This window comes from Vulpes vulpes, chromosome 5, assembly GCF_048418805.1.
Source record: "Vulpes vulpes isolate BD-2025 chromosome 5, VulVul3, whole genome shotgun sequence".
Lineage (NCBI taxonomy): Eukaryota > Metazoa > Chordata > Mammalia > Carnivora > Canidae > Vulpes > Vulpes vulpes.
Window position 1 is genome coordinate 127,267,752 of NC_132784.1, and position 21,882 is coordinate 127,289,633.

Sequence of the window (21,882 nt, forward strand, 5' to 3'; positions counted from 1 at the left end):
AAGATAAATATTTCAAATTTTATTTTAAATGATTAGGTAAATTCCACAATTTTTTCTTTTTGTCAAAAAATTAAACACTGGAGAGGCAGCACAGCAATCCTCCTCTATAAGGAAAAAAAAAAAGGAAGGCAAAATAACAGAGTCACAGTCCAGTTTCTTTTTTGGATCCCTCTTTTAATCTCTGAGAGATAATAAATTCAAATCCTGTCCTTTTCCCTCAGTGAAAAATTCAGGCATTTTGTTCGCCCTCAATTATTTTTAGGAAAAAAAAAATACAATGTTACTATCTGTGAATACAAGAAAATAAATCTTTGGTCCAAAAAGAGGAGGCAAACTGTTTGAACCCACGAGGTTATTTGGGATTTGATTTGTTGTGTGGCTTTCGGGGAGATTTAAAAATTCAAGAGATGTACGTGTGTGTGTGTGTGTGTGTGTGTGTGTTACAGGAATAATCAGCCATGGTTAGAGTCTTTTCAGTCGCTTGACTATAGATTTCTAACTAATGTACGATTTCCTCTTAATTTTCAGCACACATATGGTGATGTAAAGATATAAAACCCGAAGCATAGCTTAAATGATTAAGCATTACAGGTTCAAAGGAGAAAAGCTTAATGATGCCTCCGTAATGTGAATGGTAAAAACATCAATTACAGACTCGGAGGACTGATGGAAGCCGCGTTTAAAGGGAAGGGACCTGTAAAGCCGGGAAGCCGCCCTCCTCTGATGAGTCAGAGGTTACTAATAAGTAACCTAAGGAGGAACTCCTGGTGGCAACGAAGTGGCAAGACATTCTTGTCTCTTCATCACTGGCAAGACGTCTGGAGGGGAACACCGGTGGACAAAAACTCACCAGGGACGCCTGGACCACGATTCACTAATTCAGTTTAAGTCACAAGTTGTGCTCCTGTTCCCTTAGCCAAGGGGCAAGCTCGTCAATATGGAAAAGACCGCTTGGAGTTGCCTCGGTGTCTGAGGCAATACTAATTGTCTACAACCCCCCCCCCCACCCCCAACCACTTACAGCTTTGTAAGTTCTCCAGACCCTGAACTTTTCCCTTACTGCTCATCCCCCAGCCTCTCAGTGCCTGGCACGGAGCCAGCGTTCAGCACATCTTGGGGGAACCGATGGGAGGGGGCAAGTTGCTGTGCAAGGGGGAGGGGGGGGGCTGGCCAAGCAAGGCTGAGGATAAAGGAATTCTAGTTCTTCCCACTGGAGCCCAACGCCGGCTTTATTATCCCCATCAAGCCCGGGGCTCTGATTTGTGGGTGACTGGTCCCCCGTGAGGCTGCACTGCTTCCGCTTGCAGTCATCTCCTTCCCCTCGCACTAAAACAATACCTTGGCCTCCTGCCAAACTTCCAGCAGCGAGCGACTCGGGCTGTTTATGGCCCGAAATGGGTGCTGCGAGAGCCTGGGGCTCTCCGACGGCTAAGAGAGGCCCAGAGGAAGAGAAGAGGCCGAAGCTTTAAAACACTCCCTTCCTCCGCCCCCTCCCTTTTGTCCCAGACACCAAAACAAACGAGCTGATACACGTGTCCCTATGACTCTTGTTTACTATCAAGACAGCGCGGCGCACGCACCTCTGGGATATGTAGTCCAACCGGTTCCTCGCGCCCGCGGTTTCCCGGAACAGAGCAAGGCCGAGACTACGAACCCACAATCCATTTCGGGGGCAAAGTTTGGCTTGGGTCCCCGGAGTCTCGGCAGCAGTCCAATCCGGAGCGCTCACTCCTGTGATTGACAGGCCGCCTTCCCCAGTGAACACAACACAAAAGTCAATACAAGCCCGCCTCCCGAGACGGACCACGGGATCGCCCAATGGGAAAGGGGAGGCGCCGAAGGGCAGTTCCGTAGGCCAATAGGAGGGCGGAAGAGCTGGGAGGAGGCTCGGCCCCCGGGGGGTTGAGGGGAGGGGGAAGACGAAGCTTGAAAGACTTGGTAATGGCGACGGGTTTGGTAAGTAGGAAAGTTTCGGTGGAGGAGTGAGAGCGGCGGCGGGAGCCGGGAGGCGCGCCGGAGAGGCCGCCGTCAGTCGGGGAGGGGGCACGCGAGCCGCCGGTGGTGTTGTCGCGTCCAGGGCGGGCCCCGCCGGGGCTGCCCGCACTCCGCGGCGGGTTTGTTGTCTTTCAGTTCGGGAAGGGGTGGGGGTGGGGAAGGGAGGGGCGGGATCCCGAGGGGACCGGGGAGCTCGGGTCCGCGCTCCCCCCTCCCCTCCTCGCCGAGGGCTGCCCCGCGGCGACCCCGCCGGGCCGGCGCCTCCCGCCAGCTCCCCCGGGCTGGGCGGCGGCGGGGCTCGAGGGGGCTCCCGGGGGCGGGGGCGGGGGCGGGGAGGAGTCGGCGAGGTCGGCGCTCGGGGCCGGGTGGCGCGGTGGGTGGCCCGGCTGGGTGCGCGGGGACGGGGCGGGCCTGGGCGGGGGGGAAGGGGCCGACGCGGCGCCGGGGCTGCCCGGAAAGTTGGACTTCAACTCGGCGCGTGTGGGCGGAGGGTCGGAGGCCGGCCCGGGTGGGCGGCCGGCGGGGGGTGGGTGGGGGGCCCCCCGCGAGGCGCCGCCCCCGCTGGGCGCCGGGAGGGGGCCCGGGCCGGGCCGGGGGAGCTCGCCGAGCCGCTGGGCCCCGGGGCTCATTGTTACGCATTTCGAATGAATGGGCTCCGGGGCGCGTGCGCGGTGCGGCGGGGCCGAGGGGAAAAACAAGCCTGGCGTCCAGGCTGCGGTCACATGACGGGGGGAGGGGCGGCGGGGAGCGGCGAGGGGCGCGGGCGGGGGGCGCGGCCTGCGCGGAGCTCGCCCCGCCCCCGGCCCTGGCCCCGCCCCCGGCCTTGGCCCCGCCCCGCCGCGTGCTGGCCCCGCCCCCGGCCGCGGCCGCCGCCGCCGCCGCCTTGAAGCCAAACAAAAAGGAATCCCGGCGCGGGCGGGCGCGGGTCGGGCTCTGCGGTTCCTTCCGCGCCGCGCGGCGTCGGGGGCTTCGCTCGGGCGGGGCGCGCCCCCCGGCCCCGCCCCGGCCCCGGCCCGGGGAGCCTTCCCCAGAGGCGTCCCTGGAGGAGCCCGCCCGCAGGCCGACCTCGCCGCATCCCGGGCCGCGCGGGCGCCGGCCCTTCCCCACCGAGGGCTCGGGGCCCCTTTCCCTCTAGGCTCGGGCTCCCAACCTTGGTTTTTGCACTGAAGTCACCTTTTAAGAATTAGAATAGTTCTTGACGTCTGCGAATACTTTTCTGTTGTTTCACTAGTGGTGATGATCTACCCTGGTAATGCATTCCTACTATTTCGGTCTTGGCCTTTTTTTTTCTTTTTTCTTTTTGTCCTGCTCTCCCTGCTGTTGTCTTTTGTTGGAGCTTGCTAACCGGGTGTTAGGGCCCTTTGTTCAGTTTCCTGGGTTAAGCTACATAGTTGAGCGCTCCTTGCTTACAGGTGGAGGATCTCTTCCCAGACCTGTGGATGCCTGAAACCGGGCATAGTTTTGAGCCCTATATAGGCTATGGGTTTTTTTTTTTTTTTCCTCTTCTTCTTAGGATAAAGTTTTTAAGTTAGATATTAACAATAATAACTAATAATAAAATAGAACCAAGAGTATGCTGTCATGAAAGTGTGAGGTGGTCCTTCTCAAAATACCTTATTGTCCTGTACGCAGCCTTGTGATGGGAGCTGATAAAATGCCTCTGTGGTGAGATGAGGGGAGGTGAGTGACCCAGGCGTTGTGACTTCGTGCCTGCTGTTGACCTTTCTGACGGTAGGTAGGTCAGGAGGAGGATTAACTGTTTCCAGACTGGGTTGACTTTGGGTAACTGAAACCACGGAGAGGGAAACCTCAGATAAGGGGCGACTGCTGTGATCCATTTTATTTATTTTTATTTTTTAAAAATATTTATTTATTCATGAGAGACACGGGGAGAGAGAGAGAGAGAGGCAGAGACACAGGCAGAGGGAGGAGCAGGCTCCATGCAGGGAGCCTGATGCGGGACTCGATCCCAGGACTCCAGGGTCATGTCCTGGGCCGAAGGCAGGCACTAAATCACTGAGCCACCCAGGGATCCCCTGTGATCCATTTTAAATATTTCAATTCCTCATGGTAGAGACGTAAATTAATTGCATGTTATCTTCTCTTTGTCCCGCCCGCCCCCCAACAATTTTAGCTTGGTAAAGAAATCCTCCAGGATTAGGAAAGGACATCTAGAAATCCTTTGCACGATATCCTTGAGGGTGGAAAGCTGAGGGTTTAGGGAGAACACGCACTTAAAAGTAGGAGTCTAACCTCTGTTGCTCTATGCCCTTTGTCTCTTTAAAAATAAAATAGTCACACTCAGTTGTCAGAGTCCTGTTTTCCTCATTCATAAGAATAACTTTGTCCCCTGTTTTGAGGTTTTTATGACATTAGAGGAAGTATGTCAAATGATCTGTACGTAGTGGGTAGGCATTTAGTAAAACCTAATTTCCTTCTTGTCCATTCATGGAGATTTAGCTATTTCTGGGCCTCTCCTCTAAGATTTGGTGGATGTTTATTTATGAAAGGTTGCAAAACAAAGACAATAGAGCCTGCCCATGTCCACCCAGTAGAAATTTATAATATTGGGCATGCTATTTCAAAGCATAGCTGTTGGAGAATTTTACTCTTCCCTTTTGAGAATCCCTGGTGTAGTTGCAGAGTTAGCTCCAGTACAAGGCAAGCTATGTCAAATCCTGTAATACCAAAGCAGTATGCAAAAGCATCAATGAACAATAGGGTTAGCTCTACCAGGAGATACTTGAAAGAGGAGCTTGTTTATCAAAATGAATGTCTAATTGGCATAATGCATATGGGGTGAGTTTTTTAGTATGGACCCTTTTGATATTTTACTGTATCAGAGGTCTTGCTTCCCCCAAGTAGTTTGATAGAGAAAAGTTTGAGAAGAAAAATTTACATTCATACAGGGATTGGAATTTTGTTATCATGTATTTTATTTAATTCCAATAGCCCAGTGAGATTAAGTGCAGGTGCTGAGAGGCCGAGGTTAAGTGGCCTGCCTCCTATTCCGTGGCGAGCAAGGGGGACCTCCTGTCTTTTGACTTAGGTCTAGGCTCCCATTTACTGCGCAGGAGGCTTGCAGAAGCACTGCCTCCATTATCTCAAGACCTGACTTTTGATAGCCTTGAGCAGCGAGAGGTGTACACATATAGAATTCAGATTCAACAGATACTTGGTGTTTTGTTAGTGGGCGATAACTGTTTTGAAATTTTTTTTTTAAGATTCTATTTTTTTATTCATGAAAGACACAGAGAGAGGCAGAGACACAGGCAGAGGGAGAAGCAGGTTCCACGCAGGGAGCCCGACGTGGGACTCGATTCTGGGACTCCAGGATCACGCCCTGGGCCCAAGGCTGAGCCACCCAGGTGTCCCATTTGTTTTGAAATTGAAATGTTTTTTTCCCAGCTTCCCGTAAGGAATATTGTGAGAGGATGTTGGGAGATCACTAGGACAAGGGGCTGAATGATAGAAGTTGCAGGAGGTGATAGAGTACTGTAAATGGTGAGTGGGGACAGTGCAAGACCCGCTGATGGGGAGGAGAAAATCTGATTGGAAGAAGGAGAGAAAGCCAAAGAGTTCTGCAGAAGGAAGGAGAGGACAAAACAAATTATGAGTCTGCTTCCACAGATGCCAGAGCGGTTCTGCTCCATGCACTTAAGGATGGCTCTGAGGAGATACGTATGTATAGTGTGACCTCTGAACTTCCTAATCGAGGTAAAATGAGAAAGTGGTCAAGTTTAAGATTGCAGCTGGGCTGACTTTTGCAGATCACACCCTCTCGTGAAGCTTGGGACAACAGATGTTCATGAAGAGTTTGTGTCACTAAGATAGGTTAAATTGTGTTGTGTACACTTAAGATGTTGGAGAATTTTCTATGAGAGGGCTTCAAATATACTACCTAGGGCAGCCTGGGTGGCTCAGCGGTTTAGCGCCACCTGCAGCCCAGGGTGTGATCCTGGAGATCCGGATCCAGTCGGGCTCCCTGCAGGGAGCCTGCTTCTCCCTCTGTCTGTGTCTCTCATGAATAAATAAATAAAATCTTTAAAAAAAAAAACAAAACAAATATACTACCTAAACTGGGAATATTTGCTGGTCAGAGAACTCAGAAGGACTAGTTCCTCTCATGTCTTAGGCATTACTCTATAGGGAATCTGCACTCATACTACCAATTTTCTTTTATGAGAACTCTTGCAAAGGAAGCTGGGAGCAGGTGGCTGACAAACACAATTGGGAATTTGAATACACTGTTTTTATACATTTTCCCTTAAATATGTGTTATAGGTGTTTCTGCATAATCACGTTTCAGTATGTTTTTTTTATAGGCTCAAAGAAAGTGTTTATAGTTCTGATCACGTCACACCTCTTCAAAAATCGCTAAGGGGTTCCCTGTCGTCTGATAATTGCTACTAATATTACTGGCTGCTCTGCATTGAGGGTTTGCTCTGTGTTAGGCACTACTGTAAGCTTTTTACATTTGTCAGCTCACTGAGTCTTTACAACGACCCGTATAAGTGTTTTTATGATTTCCATTTTACAAACAAGGCAAAAAGATTTTGAATAGATCGTCCAGGACACATAACTAATAAGTAGTAAATCTGATATATAAACTCAGGTAGCCTAATTTCAGAGCCCTTACTCTTGAGTACAAAAAAACAAAGATACCAATTTTCCTAAACTAGGATTGAAGATTCTGACTCAGTCTACCTTTCCAGCCTTCATATCCATGACCACAAGACACACAAGGCTAGCCTACTTTCTGGTAATACTAGATTCTATGTTGTTTTCATTTCATCCATTACTTTGCAAACTCTGCAAGTTTGCTCATGTGAGTTTCTCTCACTGGAAGACTTTTCTTCCTTTTTACCAATTCGTAGCCAACCCCTGCTATGTAGAACTGTCTTTATTTGCTTATATCTTTCCAATAAAATATAGATTCCTTGAGATTCAAGACATATTGTTCATCATTGAGGTCCAACATTGCAGCTAGTATTGTGCTATATACATAATACATAATGTGTATTAAATAAGTGAATATACTTACATGAAAAAGGAATTTAATAATTTTTAGCTCACTCGTTTTCACAATGCACCTGGTATTCTTTGGGAAGAAAATAAATAAAAACCAGTGCCCAGGGTTATACCCTAGACCAAACAAATCATTCTCTGGAGGTGGAGCCTAGGCATCATTTTGTTTGAAGCACATAGGATTACATGCTTGAGAATCCCTTATCTAGCTAAAGAGTACTTGATTTTTGCAGCGTGAAAGGTTCAGAATAATGATTTGGCCAGTTATGCTTGAGAAATCAGTTGGTGTTATATACCACATCTTTTGTAGCCACCAGTTTTGTAGGAGATTATTATACTCCAGCAGATTTGCCCTTAGCTGTATATAGTAAGACTGTGCTTAATTGATACATAATAAATTGTAGTAAACTGAAAAAGCGTTCATTTCTTGTAAATGCCTTGGACATCTTTTAGATAAACTGTTACTTGCCTGAAATAATGGCATGATCTGTGGTTTTTATTGAGATGTGTTGGATAACGTGTCGTATTTCCCAGGGAAATTACTGAAGCTGAATAAACTAGCTGCCTGGTCTCCTATCATTAACTATTTTCAGTAACTGCTCTATTTAGGACGTTAAGTGCCCAGAGGACGTATAAGGTTGCCCTGTGTCAGCCTAGGGATAAAACATTTTGTGAAGTCATTTTACATTTTTTTTTTCATTTTACATTTTTTTCACTCACTGTGTCTCAGTTCATCCTCACAACCCCTCTAAGAGGAATTTAGAGCAGCTGTTTTACAGATGAAGATACCGAGTGAGCAGCTTACTCAGGTCAGATAGTGAGTGATCAAGCTAGAATCAAAACTCATGATTTCTTACATCTGACCCAGTGCCCTTTTCACTACTCTGTAGAACATCTTAGATTGAGTAAGATTCTAGAGCAGTGCCTAGGATATGGGTCATTTTTGAGGGGTGCAGGCAGGAAAGCACTTGAAATAGAATGTTAGAAATAAAGTAAGGCAATAGGCAGTTTGGCTGCATGTGTCAGGAACCATAAGATGTTTAATTGCCATTCACCTACTGATGTGTCGCTAGAAATCTAAAAAAAAAAAAAAATCTGATATAAGGAGATATTAAAAAAAAAAAACTGTCATTGAGAAGAGTGAAAACCTGGGAACAGCATGTTCAGCACTAAGGGATAAGGAAAATTTGGTATATCTTAATGATGTATATTATGGATTTATTCAAAATAGATACATAAGAAAAATTAGTGACCTAGGAAAATGCTTATGAACAAAGAATCAATTATATATAGTGCAAAGTATGAAGGAAAATATATTATCATAGGTGTTTATATAAAAAAGAGATTGGATTGTAAAACAGTACACCAAAGTGTTAGCAATATCTAAATCTGGTTGGTGGGATTAGAAGTCATTATTCCTGGGCGCCCAGGTGGCTCAGGCGGTTTGTCTCACTCTTGATTTTGGCTCTGGTCATAATCTCAGGGTCCTGAGATAAGTTCCCTCTTGGGCTCTGCACTCCGTGGGGAATCTGCTTGAGATTCTTTCCCTCCACCCATGCCCCCAACTTGTGCCCTCTTTCTCTCTCTCTCTAAATTATTTTTTTAAGTCATTATTTAAAAAAAAAAAAATGCCTCTTTCCCCCTCCACAGTGATTATTACACAGTTAGGAAAACATATTTCATAATAAAAAGATCATGAAAAAGCCTTTGTAGAAAAATATTTGTCAGTGTTGCCAGTATTTGTTGGTGATCATGTCATGGCTTAGAAAGTTCTGGTGTAAATACTGACCAGTTAACATCTTTTCACTGCATTTTTGGTCAGCGCAGGCTGGAGTACTAGACTTAGTGACTTTATTTATTTTTAGTGACTTTAAATTGCAGCACATCTTACTGTCTTATTTTGAGGAAAAACTATGTCATGTTAGATTTCTTGTGTGTATTTCATATTAGCTCATTAGGACTTTTTTAAAAAAATGAGATCTGGAGGGCAGGCCTGGTTGCTCAGCGATTTAGCGCCACCTTCAGCCCAGGGCGTAATCCTGGAGTCCCAGGATCAAGTCCCACGTCGGGCTCCCGGTATGGAGCCTGCTTCTCCCTCTGCCTGTGTCTCTGCCTCTATCTGTCTCTCTGTGTCTCTCATGAATAAGTAAATAAAATCTTAAAAAAATAAAATGAGATCTGGAGTCAAGCCTGAGAAATCAGGGAATCTTCTTGATGCTATTACCTCTGTTAAATAACCAATTTGATCATTGTCCAAAGGCAGAGGGTAAAAGGTATAACCACATTTTACTTTTGTAACAAAATTTAGTTGGTAGACTTGCTTGAGATTATTTTAGGTATATTAACCCTATGTTATTTTCTTCCTTGTGATAACTTTGTAGCCTTAAAAGGAATAGATTTGCTATTTGTTTAAATTTCCTATGATTATTATTCATCTTTCTAGAAATAATATGTTATTCAGAAGGATAGGTCTCTTTATGATGGCTAGGTACCAAATTTTCACGAAGAAACATAGCATTTTAATTTTTTTGAGAAGGATAATAATATATGGCCATTTTAAGAAACTCTTCAATGTCTTTTAGAGAATGTTATTTTAAGTGTGTTAAACTTTACTTTCAGAAGACGAGAAAACAAAATAACAGTTGGTAAATAGAGAAATTGAAATAGAATCTTCAAAAATGAGAAAAAAATGGGCAGCCCGGGTGGCTTAGCGGTTTAGCGCCGCCTTCAGCCCAGGGCGTGATCCTGGAGACCTGGGATCGAGTCCCATGTCAGGCTTCCTGCATGGAGCCTGCTTCTCCCTCTGCCTGTGTCTCTGCCTCTCTCTCTCTCTCTCTCTCTCTCTCTCTCTCTCTCTGCCTCTCATGAATAAATAAAATCTTTAAAAAAAAAAAAAGAAAAAATAGAATATTTCCTCAGGTTTTTTTTTTTTTTTAAATTTCAGGAAAGTTTGTTAAAAATTTTTTTTAAGATTGATTGATTGATTGATTGATTTATGATAGAGAGAGAAAGGCAGAGACACAGGCAGAGGGAGAAGCAGGCTCCATGCTGGGAGCCCGATGCGGGATTTGATCCCAGGTCTCCAGGATCGCGCCCTGGGCCAAAAGCAGGCGCTAAACCGCTGAGCCACCCAGGGATCCCCCCCCTTTTTTTTTTTTTTAATGTGAAGATACAAGTTGAAAAATGGCTTCCTTGGTCTCTATATTTGGGTCTCAGAACTACTAAAGAAATAAAAATATATATAGTGGTGCTATTATTTTTTTAATACAAGACTTTTATAAATTTAAGATCTGAATCCTTTGGTATTTGGGTATGATTTAGTGCTGACTACATGGTTGTAGCCCAAGAAATCAGGGAGCCCCTGGTCTGAAGGATTTGAGGGGGATACAAATGGCAACATGATTAAGTTAAAGATATAGCATTCTGAGTCTCTGTTGGATTTAATACTTCTGTAATCTCTGGATCATGTGACTTGACATTTTGGTCTTTATTATTTTTATTTGCAGTCGGGGCACCATAACATGGTGTGGGAAGTGAAGACAAATCAGATGCCTAATGCGGTGCAGAAACTCCTACTGGTGATGGACAAGCGAGCGTCAGGAATGAATGACTCACTGGAGCTGCTGCAGTGTAATGAAAACCTGCCGTCCTCACCTGGGTACAACTCCTGTGATGAGCACATGGAGCTTGGTAAACAAAATTAAAAGTTGTTGAGGAATCTGAGATTCATATTTTTATGTTAAGTCAGCTTCTCCACCTCTTAAACTGCTTGAGTACGTGAAGTTTGTGTACCTGAGGAGTTTTCAGTGTTCCATCGTTACTGCTTGTAAAATATTACTTAAAACCAATGTGACTGGGCTATTTATGGTTCTCATTGCGACTCATTTACAAATTATCAAACTAAACCACTGTTATGGGTAAAGGTCGGGCTGCACCTCAGGAAAATCCTGTGTGTGACTCGTGACTCTTGAAACACGCATGAGCTTAGTAAATGTTTGGAGTTCCTCCCCTCCACCCCTGACCCCCCCCCCCCCGGCCGGTTTGTTGCTGTGATGGGTGAGGGACAGTGGACCCTTGAACCTGGGTGATCTGACATCTGTGGTCTTCACCGCCACCAGGCTTCTCCAGGGATGTTCGGCCCATGGCAGCGTGTAGGTTTGTGAACGTAGGACTTGGAATCATATTGCCAGAAGGTTGGTGTTGAAGAGCCCCCCGCCGCTGAGTGGCCTGGACTTGCTGCCCTGCTTCTCAGCTTGGCTCTGTCTGCATTTAGTATGCAGCTTTCCAAGAGGTTCACCACCCCCCTGCCCCCTAGCCCTGATTACCCTCACTTTGCAAATGATGAAGCAGAGGGGACCACGTGCTGCAGAGCTCTTTGGGAATTTGGAGATGCTCAGGTCTTGAGACATGGCCTACATAAATGCCAAGGGGTTGCTGGCCCCTGGGAGTCACTGAGTGGTGGGTGCCGTGGAGCACAGAGCGCCCGTGTGTCTGGGTGGTCCACTGTCCACCAGGGCACTTTAGTTTCTGGAGGAAATGGGGGCCTAGCAGTTAGGGCCCAGGGGTGCCAAAACTCATACCGCTCCTTACTGCTTTAGTTTTAAAGCAGTTATTTTCCAGAGCTTGAGAGACAAACGGACCCTTTACATACAGAAACTTGAAGTGCTGGCTTGAGAAGGTTGTCAGCGCTGAGGGACGGGGAAGGGCTCCCCCAGTGCGACAGTTACAGGGTGCAGTTAGATGGGGTCAGTATAGTGTTTTTCAGTTGCTTGGTGAAGGAGGCACCTTCTCGTCTGTTTTCTGAATGGATGTCCTGAATCAGTCCTTACAAGTAAGACATTTAATAGGCCGTCCTGAGATATTTGCCCGAACAGGAATTCTGCGTCTGTACCCACATGGTAACTGCTGGCCAGAACTCCCAAGGCTAGAAGGGTTTCCTGACTTACATGCTGAGGGGACCCAGGGGATCTGTGGTTTGTTGTAGTAGGTGTTTTACAAAGTTGTTTTAAAGCTGGCAAGATGATATTTCTCCCCTCCTGTTTCTTTTTTTAAATATTTTTTTAGAGCTCAGCCTTCCTCCGTGTTCATAGCCATGATGAATGCATGAGCCTTGGGAACAGACCGTTAGGAAAACATAATCAACAGTTACTATTGTAACTGTTCAGAATTTCTCGCTCAAAAGAAATAATGTAGCATAGATTAAGTTGAATAAGTAGCACCTCAGGACACCTGGGTGGCTTAGTGGTTGAGCGTCCGCCTTTGTTTCAGGGCGTGATCCCAGTCCGGGAATCGAGTCCCACATCAGGCTCCCTGCCAGGAGCCTGGTTCTCCCTCTGTCCCTCTGCCTCTCTCTGTGTGTCTCTCACGAATAAATAAATAAATACAATCTTTAAAAAACAACAAAAAAAGAATAAGTAGCACCTAAAACTTTATCATATGACCTGTCGATCTCCTCTTTAAAAATTGTTCTCATTATTGCAGTAATCTTCCATAACAGGGTAACAAAGTGTCAGAGTAAGTACATCTGTGTACACGTGAGATGCCTTTTTCCTCATTAACACGTTAAGCTGAAAATGTCTTGGTGGTATATGGACTAATCCCAGGTGAACTATAAAAACAAAGAGAAAACAAAAACTTTGTTTTTCCGGTCTGAGAACAGGTGTGGTAATTACAAGTCATTAGTACATTTACATCCATTCAGTCTATTTCCTATCAGGCTCTGTTGACCCTTGAATATAGAAGGTGTCATTTTTTAGATTGAACTTTGTTTTATTCAAGAAAACATTTCGAATTTGTATTTTTCTTTTCGCAAAATTAATTAGATTTAAGGACTTCACTTCTAGCTATAATTATAACATTATTCCCTGTATTAGCAATTTCCTTTTTATAATTTTGAGTATGTTTATTTGCAGATGACCTTCCTGAACTTCAGGCTGTTCAAAGTGATCCTACCCAATCTGCCATATATCAGCTAAGTTCAGATGTTTCACATCAAGAATATCCAAGACCATCTTGGAACCAAAATACCTCAGACATATCAGAAAATACTTACGGTGAAAATGAGGTGGATTGGCTAACAGAATTAGCAAATATCGCCACCAGTCCACAAAGTCCGCTTATGCAGTGCTCATTCTACAACAGGTGGGAACACTGCCTATATTTTTACTGCAAACTTCTATCATTACAAGGAGCTGGGTTTTTTTTTTTCCTAGTTTGAAAAGTAATAATGCTATTAACCATTTAATGAGGGGGTTTACTGAAATTAGAATTTAAGTAAAGTCATTAGAATTAAATTTTCTGTTCTGTAATGATTGCAGAGCTTTTTCACCTAATATGATTTCATACTTTTAGAAGTAGATAAAAGTGATCTGAGGACTGCAGAGTCAAAAATATTTGTAAATGTATTAAAGTCATCAAAAAATAAATCCAGACCAAGATACAATCCAGACCAAGATTATTATATATTTATGATTATAGAAATGAAAATTATACTTGTCTCAGAAACCGTAGGTATAATAAATGTTTTTTTTTTTTTTTTTTTTTTTTTTTTTTTTTATAAACTTAACAGCCTTGTGTTTGGCTTCTTTTGGTCTAGGTTTATTTTCATTTTCTTCCACAGTGTATGTGACCTTATGTTATTTACCTATTAGTGAAAACTATAATTGCTAATGTTAAAATCTGGAATTTAATAAAAGTGGACTCCCATTGGTAAAAAAAACCACTGTTTCTTATATCCAGACCACAGTTTCCGCAAATGAGTTGTTATGCTGTGAAAATTGTGGAAGCTTTGAACTAAAATTCCTAGAGACCTAAGTGGATAACTTTTCATTAATTATCCCTAAAATTAGAAAATTAAGTAAAAAGACCTAGATAAATATGATAGTTTGTAGAGGACACAATTGCCCATATTTCTACTCAGGTGGGTAGACAGACTGTAGTCCATTCAAGATGATAGAGGAATAATTGAATTTTGGTAGTGCTTCTAACTTACTGTAGTTCTTTGCTACAAAATAAACTTTCATATGTGAAGCCCTGGTTTTCTTGCAACCCATGAAATTATGTTTTCCTTCTGTTCAGGATATTGGTCTTGATTAGGGCAAATTCAATTTAGTTAACTGAATCTTTCAGTTTAATTCATGAAAATTTCCTAGAAAGAAAAAGTAGTCAAAAAGCTAAAAATTCGTGTACAATTAAAAAAAGCAGACTCTGATTTTTCAATTGGACTTTCTTTTTCCTAGTTTAGATAACACTTATTTTTTTAGCATAAACTTAAGAGAATTAATAATGTAGTTCATGGAAAGTTGAGTAGAGCCTCAGAAAGGTAATTGATATAAATAAAAACATAAGTAAAGGAGTATCTCCCTGAAGATATAAACGTATTCTGCAGCATTTTCTATGCTTCTCTCCTTACTAGGAGAGTCCAGGAGTCCCGCTCTGCTGTCTCGCCTGTCTGCTGACACTGTCAGGGGCTGCTCATTGCAACTTCTCGTAGCATGTTAAATAGATTTAGTGAGTCTGAGGTTGTAACTGTGCAGTACCAAGGGGCTGAGGACAGGTCCAGTTTATATTACCGCTGTGCAGGTAGAGGGACAGAGGAGACCAGTGGTGTTGGTGTTGCAGACATGTTTGGCATGTTAATTTTTACAGAAAATTTAGACCGTATTTGTTTCACAATGTTATGTTGTTACTTCTCCTTAAGTGGTTCAACAGAAGAATAAATAAACCTGTTTTCTTTAATTAGTCGGGAAGCCAGGGTATACTTGAGGATGTTTTAGCAGTTTGGCCATTCTCTAATACTTCATAAAGGTCTAAATGTTTAATAAAAGGAAGAAATGTGGCAAAGATGAAACATTTAATATTCATATTTTGAAATCCAAAATTGGTTGGAGAGTGTGCTAATAAAATCCTTCAAAACTTTTGAGGGGGTTTTTAAGAAGTGCTCTGAACATGAAAGCATAGTTCAGTAGACCCTTATCAAAAAGTAACTTCTGCAAAGGCATAATGAAAAAGTGTTAATGAAGATAAAATTAAAATTGAGGGGCTAATAAAATTTCTCAGGGAATAAATAAGGGAAGAATTGGAAAATGAGATGCCCCTCCTCCATTAACTACGAGGGTCAGTGCAGACATACGTACACTTTCCTCTCTTGTGGACCAGATCCCTTCCTAGTTGGCATCTCCGAGAACTGTCCTGATGTGAGGCCTCGGGCGGGTTGGTCTCCTAGAGCCTGTGGTCTTCCTCTCTGCTGCTTTCCCAACTTGTGGGCTCAGTGCGTGGTGCTGCTCACCCTGACTGGACATGCTGCTTACTGGTACCCCGCCCAGGAATCCCTGACCTTTTTAAAAGGTGATCTCAGGGAATAACAACCAGCCTTATGAGTATATGCTTTGCAACAAGTTTGTATCAGAGAACAAGAAGTGGTGTCCAGTTACAAGAAGTTGCAAAGAGGCTGCTTTCTGCTATAGTAAGTTTAAGCATTTTAGCCTTAGGTTGTTCATTTTATCGGCCCAGTGACAGGTGGTTGGTAGATAGAGGGTCCACGTTGGTCGCATTCAGCTTAGGGCCCCTGTTCATACTGATTGTGTGAAAGTAGGAGAGAAATAGACAGGGAGCCCTGCAGATGGTCCTTCGTGAATGAGAATATGCATGTTTATATGTACTTACTGATATAAAAATGAGTGAATAAAGGAAAGTATAATTTGGAATTTAAAATACATAAATATGAAAAAAGAATAGTATTTAAAATGTGTGAAGAGGGCTTGGATAAGAAGTTAAGGAATAGTATTAAAAAAAAGTTAAGGAATAGCAGATTGCAAATGAAATCTTGATGTCTTTACTAGTGTTTTTCCTTAGGTGTCTTATATGTGATAACACTGGTATTAGGAATATGAAGTTCTTTTCATCAGAAGGAAAGATCTACTTTAAGGACCTCTGCTTTATGGTTAAAACTGCTTCCTTATTTTAGATCATCTCCTGTACACATCATAGCTACTAGCAAAAGTTTACATTCCTATGCACGCCCTCCACCCGTGTCCTCGTCTAAGAGCGAGCCAGCCTTCCCTCAGCACTGGAAGGAGGAAACGGCAGTCGGACACGAAAGGGTGAGTTTATTCATGAGAGTAAATTGTTATGGAGTTTGCACAACAGTTGAAATATGTTAACTTTCCTTTTCTCAGAAGTACTTTTGAAGCACTTACAGCTGGGAAGTCGTCTCATTGTTCTGCCAGTGGTCTGGATTCGATTTTACTTTACTTACAGCTCTACCAACTGTTGGGAAAGTTTGTTACCAGTGGGAACATGCACTGAACTAAAACTTCTAGAAACTTTAGTTTTCAAAGGAGTATTTTTACCTAAGTTTACAGTGCTTAAAGTTATCTACTTGTGGGGAGAGAGCCTGAGGCCTTGAGATAAAGACAGATATGAACAAAATATGTTACAAAATAAAAAAGTTTCTGCTGTTTTTCTCCATAGGCAAATAGTGAGTCAGAATCTGGCATTTTCTGCATGTCCTCCCTCTCCGATGATGATGATTTGGGCTGGTGCAACTCCTGGCCTTCAACTGCCTGGCACTGTTTTCTGAAAGGTGAAAGAATGCTTGAGTTTTTACAGCCGACTTGTGTAGCATGCTAGGCACGTACCTAATATTTGTTTTTGTTTTCTACTTCAGGCACACGACTGTGCTTTCATAAGGGAAGCAATAAGGAATGGCAAGATGTTGAAGATTTTGCTAGAACCGAAGGCTGTGATAATGAGGAAGATCTCCAAGTGGGCACTCACAAGGTTAATTTAAAATTCAGAAAACTGTTCCAAATCTTTCAGAAGGAAACCTAGGCTTATTATGAATCAGTAGGAGTAGTCTCCATTTACTTTGATATTTACGCGACATCTTACATTTTAGGTAGAGGTTTTGTGACTGCGTTCCGGCTTAGCCAGACGGAGAGCGGCAGGGACTTCGGGTTTACCTTTGCAATTAGCTTTCTCACGAGGGAAAGAGATGTATTTCTCAGTTCTTTTTGTACGTTTTAGGTTGGGGGAAACTAAACTGGCATTTGAAATAAAATGAACAAAGGAACCAAGGGTTTATCTTAGGTAATTTGCAAAGTGGTCAGTTCCCAAATGGATAATTGAGAGTTGATTATATTGTTTACTTTTTAAGTGACACGATAAAACACTGGCATTTTCAAAATCGATAAGCAAAAGCACTAGTAGGAAGCAGTAGGATAAATGTCGGTTGATATCTTTAAAATCTTAATCTTTGAAATCTTTAATTTCTCCGTCTCCGCTGTAGGCGGAGAAGTTGGGCATGTGAAGTGTGCCTATTTAAAATTCGTGTTTGGATCCTGCTGTTACTTACTGTTGAATCTAGAGAAAAATAGTCCTGATTTGACTGCCTTCAGTTTCCCCTTCTTGCTGTTACTCTCTCCTAGGCTGACTTCCGCCTCTACTGCTCTACTCAAATTGTCTCAAAGGTCGCTAGCTTAATTCTGATTTCTAGAGAGACTTCTTGCTCTGTTTGCCATCCTTGCAACATTTGACACCGTGTGTTGTCTTCTCTTGATTTGTGCAGCATGGCAGGGCTCCGGGTCTTGGCTGTCTCTGTTCCTGCGGCCGGTGCCTTGTCTGCTCATGGCGCTGAGTGTGAGAGAAGGTTCTGCCCCTTGGCGGTGTCTGCGGCGACGCTCAGTAGGGCTCCTCGGTGGGCCTGTGGAAGGTGTTCTGGTCTAGGAGGCGGGAGACCCGGGCTGTTTCTGGTTCTTGCAGACACTCTCTGCGTAACTGTGTCAGGTGAATTGTGCCACTCTTCCTGCTAGTTGGCTTCTCGATCTGTAGAATGAGATTGGATTTGTTTGGAGGTCTTGCAGCTGTAAGAGTGAGAAGATTCTGTAACTTCATTTACACACACACGGCTGTAGGCCTCGCCTGCACGTTGGACATTTGCTCACGAAGATCAGTTCTTTATACACAGCTGTAGTATAACCCCGGCTGGACTCCCCTTCTCCTTCCCCTGCCTGGCCTCCTTTCTCTCCCTTCTCCTAAACACGTTAGCCTTCTTGACTGGCAGAGTAAGAACCAAGAAGTTGACCATTCCCCTCCTCCCTTCAAATCTTGTGGATCGGTTCTATTTCCCTAAAGACGCATTGCCGTCACGCTTGTCTCCTTCATGCCTTCTTCACGCGCTCGTGTAAGAAGGGCTGTGTACCGAAGCTAGCTGGTGGCGTGCTGGTCTTTGTTTTTCTGTGAATTGAAGGGGGGACCGTGTGTGTTCAGAACCCAGCACCTGGCGTGTGCCAACTGCTTAGTAAGTATTGTTGGGTTAAAATTCCCCCAGTTCTGCGGCCGCGGCACCTGTCAGCGTCAGACTCGGGGGTTTCTCTTGTCGTATCTGCAAAGACATGAATATCGGAGGCACCTTTTATTGTGCAGACTTTATCATCTTCTTAAAATTGACAGTTGTTGGTGAAAATACTTGCATCGCCCTGCGGTGCCGTCAGAGGAAAGTTTGAGCGCTCCCTCCGTTGCCAAGGCTCCTCTCCTTATGGACCGGCCCCTGCTTGGCAGGCTTCTCTGCCTCCACTCTCAACTGTCCTGTATGTTTTAGCTGGTTTCCACTGTTCCTGGTACTGAGGCCTGTTCTTCTGCCTTCTGGGTTTCCTCCCTTTAAATCCCAGTCCCGCTGGGAACTGAAAGTCCTTCCTAGTGTCTTATTAGAGGCTATAGCTCCCTTCACTCGAGTCCATTAGTGTCATTTGTCGTTCCCTTGAAGAGCTCGTTCCAGTCTGCTTCCCACTGCGGTGACGCTGGGTGTGCCTTTCTGCAGCACCGGGTGGAGGGTCCGGACTTTACAGACAGGGCCCCCGTCTTGTCTGTTTTTACCTTTCCCAGTTTGATGTGTGATAGGAACTTCACTGTGTGTTGAATTAAACATTGCCTGTTTGTTCACTCTCTGCATGTATTTTCAGGGCTATGGTTCTGATGGTCTAAAGTTGTTATCACATGAAGAAAGTGTATCATTTGGCGAGTCTGTACTGAAGTTGACTTTTGATCCTGGTACAGTGGAAGATGGCTTACTTACTGTAGAGTGTAAGCTGGACCACCCTTTCTATGTTAAAAATAAAGGTAGGGCTTCAATTTGAATTTATAGTAACTTTTTAAAGAAAGCTTCTTAAATCTGTAACTGTCTTATGGCATAATTCTTTGATGATTAAGAAAAAAAACTTGAAGGTCAAACTTCTTTCCAGCTAGAGAGAACTACCATAGGACGTGCCATTATCATAAGACCTAATGATGCGTACGTGTCTTAGCAGGAGTCAGGTGGGGCTCTACTTCCGTGGGTAGGAGCTCTTAGAGTTGGGTAGCACACTATATAAGCAGCTCTCTGTTATCTTGGTATAGTTTGGGGAATGGAGTATTCTGGTAATTGCATTTTGGTTTATGATCACCAAATATGCTATATACCTGAATCACTTTTCCAGAATCTATTATAACAACTCTGTGTTAAAAATAGTAATTCAGAGGCTCTGCTCATGGTCTCAGTCATCATCATCTACCACTATCTTGTGAATCGCTGGAAGTGCGGATCGATAGAATCTGTATATTAATCAAATGCTGAATTAAACTAGTTTTGGAGAGCTTTTGCTTGCTTGAAGAAAACACTTGGCCTTGCTTTGTGGCAAAGATAAGGACATGATAAAAATCTGCTGGGACTTAACTAATAACTTTTTGTTTTTAAGGTTCAGAAGTGATAGGTCTCTCATAGAATAAATAATTAGGGTTCCTTCTATCCATCCCCATCCTTTATGTAACTGCTGTTTGATTTAATTTTAGGTTGGTCATCGTTTTATCCAAGCTTGACTGTGGTACAGCATGGCATTCCATGTTGTGAGATTCATATTGGTGATGTATGTCTACCTCCTGGACACCCCGATGCCATTAATTTTGATGATTCAGGTGTTTTTGATACATTTAAAAGGTAATATTGGGTTCTTTTTTTTCCTGTTATGTTTACCTTTGATCTCTGTAATGATTGCTAAGTCAATATTCAGGAGGGTAAACCTACAAGATTTGAGAATTATTAAAGGACTACTTAGAGGAAGTATATAGACAATTAAAAAATACTAGGTAATTAAAGTAAAATAATAGTTCAAGGGGAGCTTTATACAGAGTAGTCATATAGGAAAACTGTGAGTTCTTAAAATATTTGGTTATTAGGTGAGGGAAAATGCATGTTATGTGACCAAGAACTAAACAGATCAGCTTTGATAGTTTTATAAATAATAAATTGCAGTATCTGGCCAGCGGTTTTCACCAGGCCACTTAATAGTGGCCTCTTAATAGTGGTTTTCTGTTGTTAACTGTTAACCCTTTTCTTTCCTTAACGGTGTCTTTAATACTCATTTCAACCAAGGGCATCAGTTGCGTGAATTAACAAATAGTAAAAATAGCAAAAACTTGACATTTGGAAAACCTTAAAGAGGGAAGTGATTTTTCCTGAGTTCACCTTGCTAGCAAGTGGTAGAACCAAGCAAGTACCCACGTGTCCTGACAGTCGAGGCTGATCTGATCAGCTCTCTGGCTGTCGCAACTTTTCTGGTGTTAGCACCGAAAGGCCCGCGTCTCGGGAAGCTCTGCAGGCCTGGCAGACTGGGGCCGTTGGTTACCTATGCCCAGAAATTACCTAGAGAAAGTCCGTCTGTAGGTATCTGGGATTTTAAGACTCTTTCTTTAAGATAATTGTCACATAATAAAATATAACGTTAATATACTTTTATTTCAAAAGGATATGTGAGGCTATTCTTTTTAAAAAGCAACTTCACTTAGCACAGGCCCTGGCACAGGTTATATGCTCAATAAACATCTGCAGATTAAAGTCTAAATGCTATTTGATTATATCCCTCATGAACACTGTTCTTTTAAAAATTATAGAGAAATGAGACAGTTTGAAGGTCCAAACCTCTAAACATTCTTAGGGTGTATAGGTCAGTGATCCTCTCACATTTTGGTGAGCATATTCTAGAGATAGAAGAACTTGGGAAGATGATTTGGCTTTATCCTACATCACTGAATGTCAGTAATAGTTGCACCTAGAGAAGTATGTGTACCCTAGAGAAGTAGATCCTTACAGACACGCACCAGGAGACGTGTAAATACGGTCATGGCTGTGTTGCTCAGCATAGTGGGAACATGGGAACGGCACAGTCTTCATCCGCTGCAGTGAACACACAAATTGTGATACAATCACACAGTGGGATTCTTTTTATAAGCGGAAGATGAATGAGCCATAGTCCTATGTTGTAAAACATGGATCAATTATCCAAGTAATGTTAAGTAAGATTAGTCTCAGAAATATAAAGTATCATTCCTTTTTTTTTTCTGGGATCAGATGTTCTTCAGAGATACACCTAATAAAATGATAAATCTAGGAACATAATTTTTACGTAGTATACAGAAGACACATTATGCAGTTACGCAGGGGACCCCGGGACCACCCCAGGTTCAGCGGTATTGGGATGACTCACAGGATTTGGCACGGAGTCACACTTAGGCCTAAGGCTTCCTACAGTGAAAGGATACGAGGCAAGATCGCAGAAAGGGAAGGGCGCGGGGCGAAGTCTGGAGGAAGCCAGGCCTCCGGAACTCTTGTCGCAGTGAAGGCGCACAGCGCGCTCGGCGTCTCCGCAGGGATGACGGCATCTGCCAGGGGAGCTGCTGGACGCCCGGCACCAGGCTTCTCCTGGGGGCTTGTCGGTGGGCTGTGGCCTTGCACGTACCCAAGTCCCACGCTGGCCTTCTCCCCCAGGGGAAAGCAGGTGTGCGGGGTAACCGTGCTGTGGGCAGGCGCGGGCACCGAGAGCCGCCCTC

At 43.8% G+C, this 21,882-nt stretch overlaps 1 protein-coding gene across 3 annotated transcripts in view; it reads left to right on the plus strand.

The window, feature by feature from the left end:
* Window positions 1-1,858: 1,858 nt before the first annotated feature.
* The window catches only part of HBP1 (HMG-box transcription factor 1), a 28,077-nt gene continuing 8,053 nt past the window's right edge, over window positions 1,859-21,882 (plus strand). Inside the window, exons 1-9 of one of the 3 annotated variants that reach the window (XM_072759957.1) lie at window positions 1,900-1,956; window positions 3,628-3,726; window positions 10,530-10,713; window positions 12,936-13,164; window positions 15,989-16,124; window positions 16,495-16,606; window positions 16,691-16,803; window positions 18,984-19,140; window positions 19,849-19,993. In XM_072759957.1, coding sequence (XP_072616058.1) covers window positions 10,545-10,713; window positions 12,936-13,164; window positions 15,989-16,124; window positions 16,495-16,606; window positions 16,691-16,803; window positions 18,984-19,140; window positions 19,849-19,993 — 1,061 coding nt within the window. In that variant the 5' untranslated portion in view covers window positions 1,900-1,956; window positions 3,628-3,726; window positions 10,530-10,544. Of the gene's footprint in view, window positions 1,957-3,627; window positions 3,727-10,529; window positions 10,714-12,935; window positions 13,165-15,988; window positions 16,125-16,494; window positions 16,607-16,690; window positions 16,804-18,983; window positions 19,141-19,848; window positions 19,994-21,882 lie in introns of all 3 variants that reach the window. The other 2 variants (XM_072759958.1, XM_025984028.2) reach the window with 2 other exon arrangements.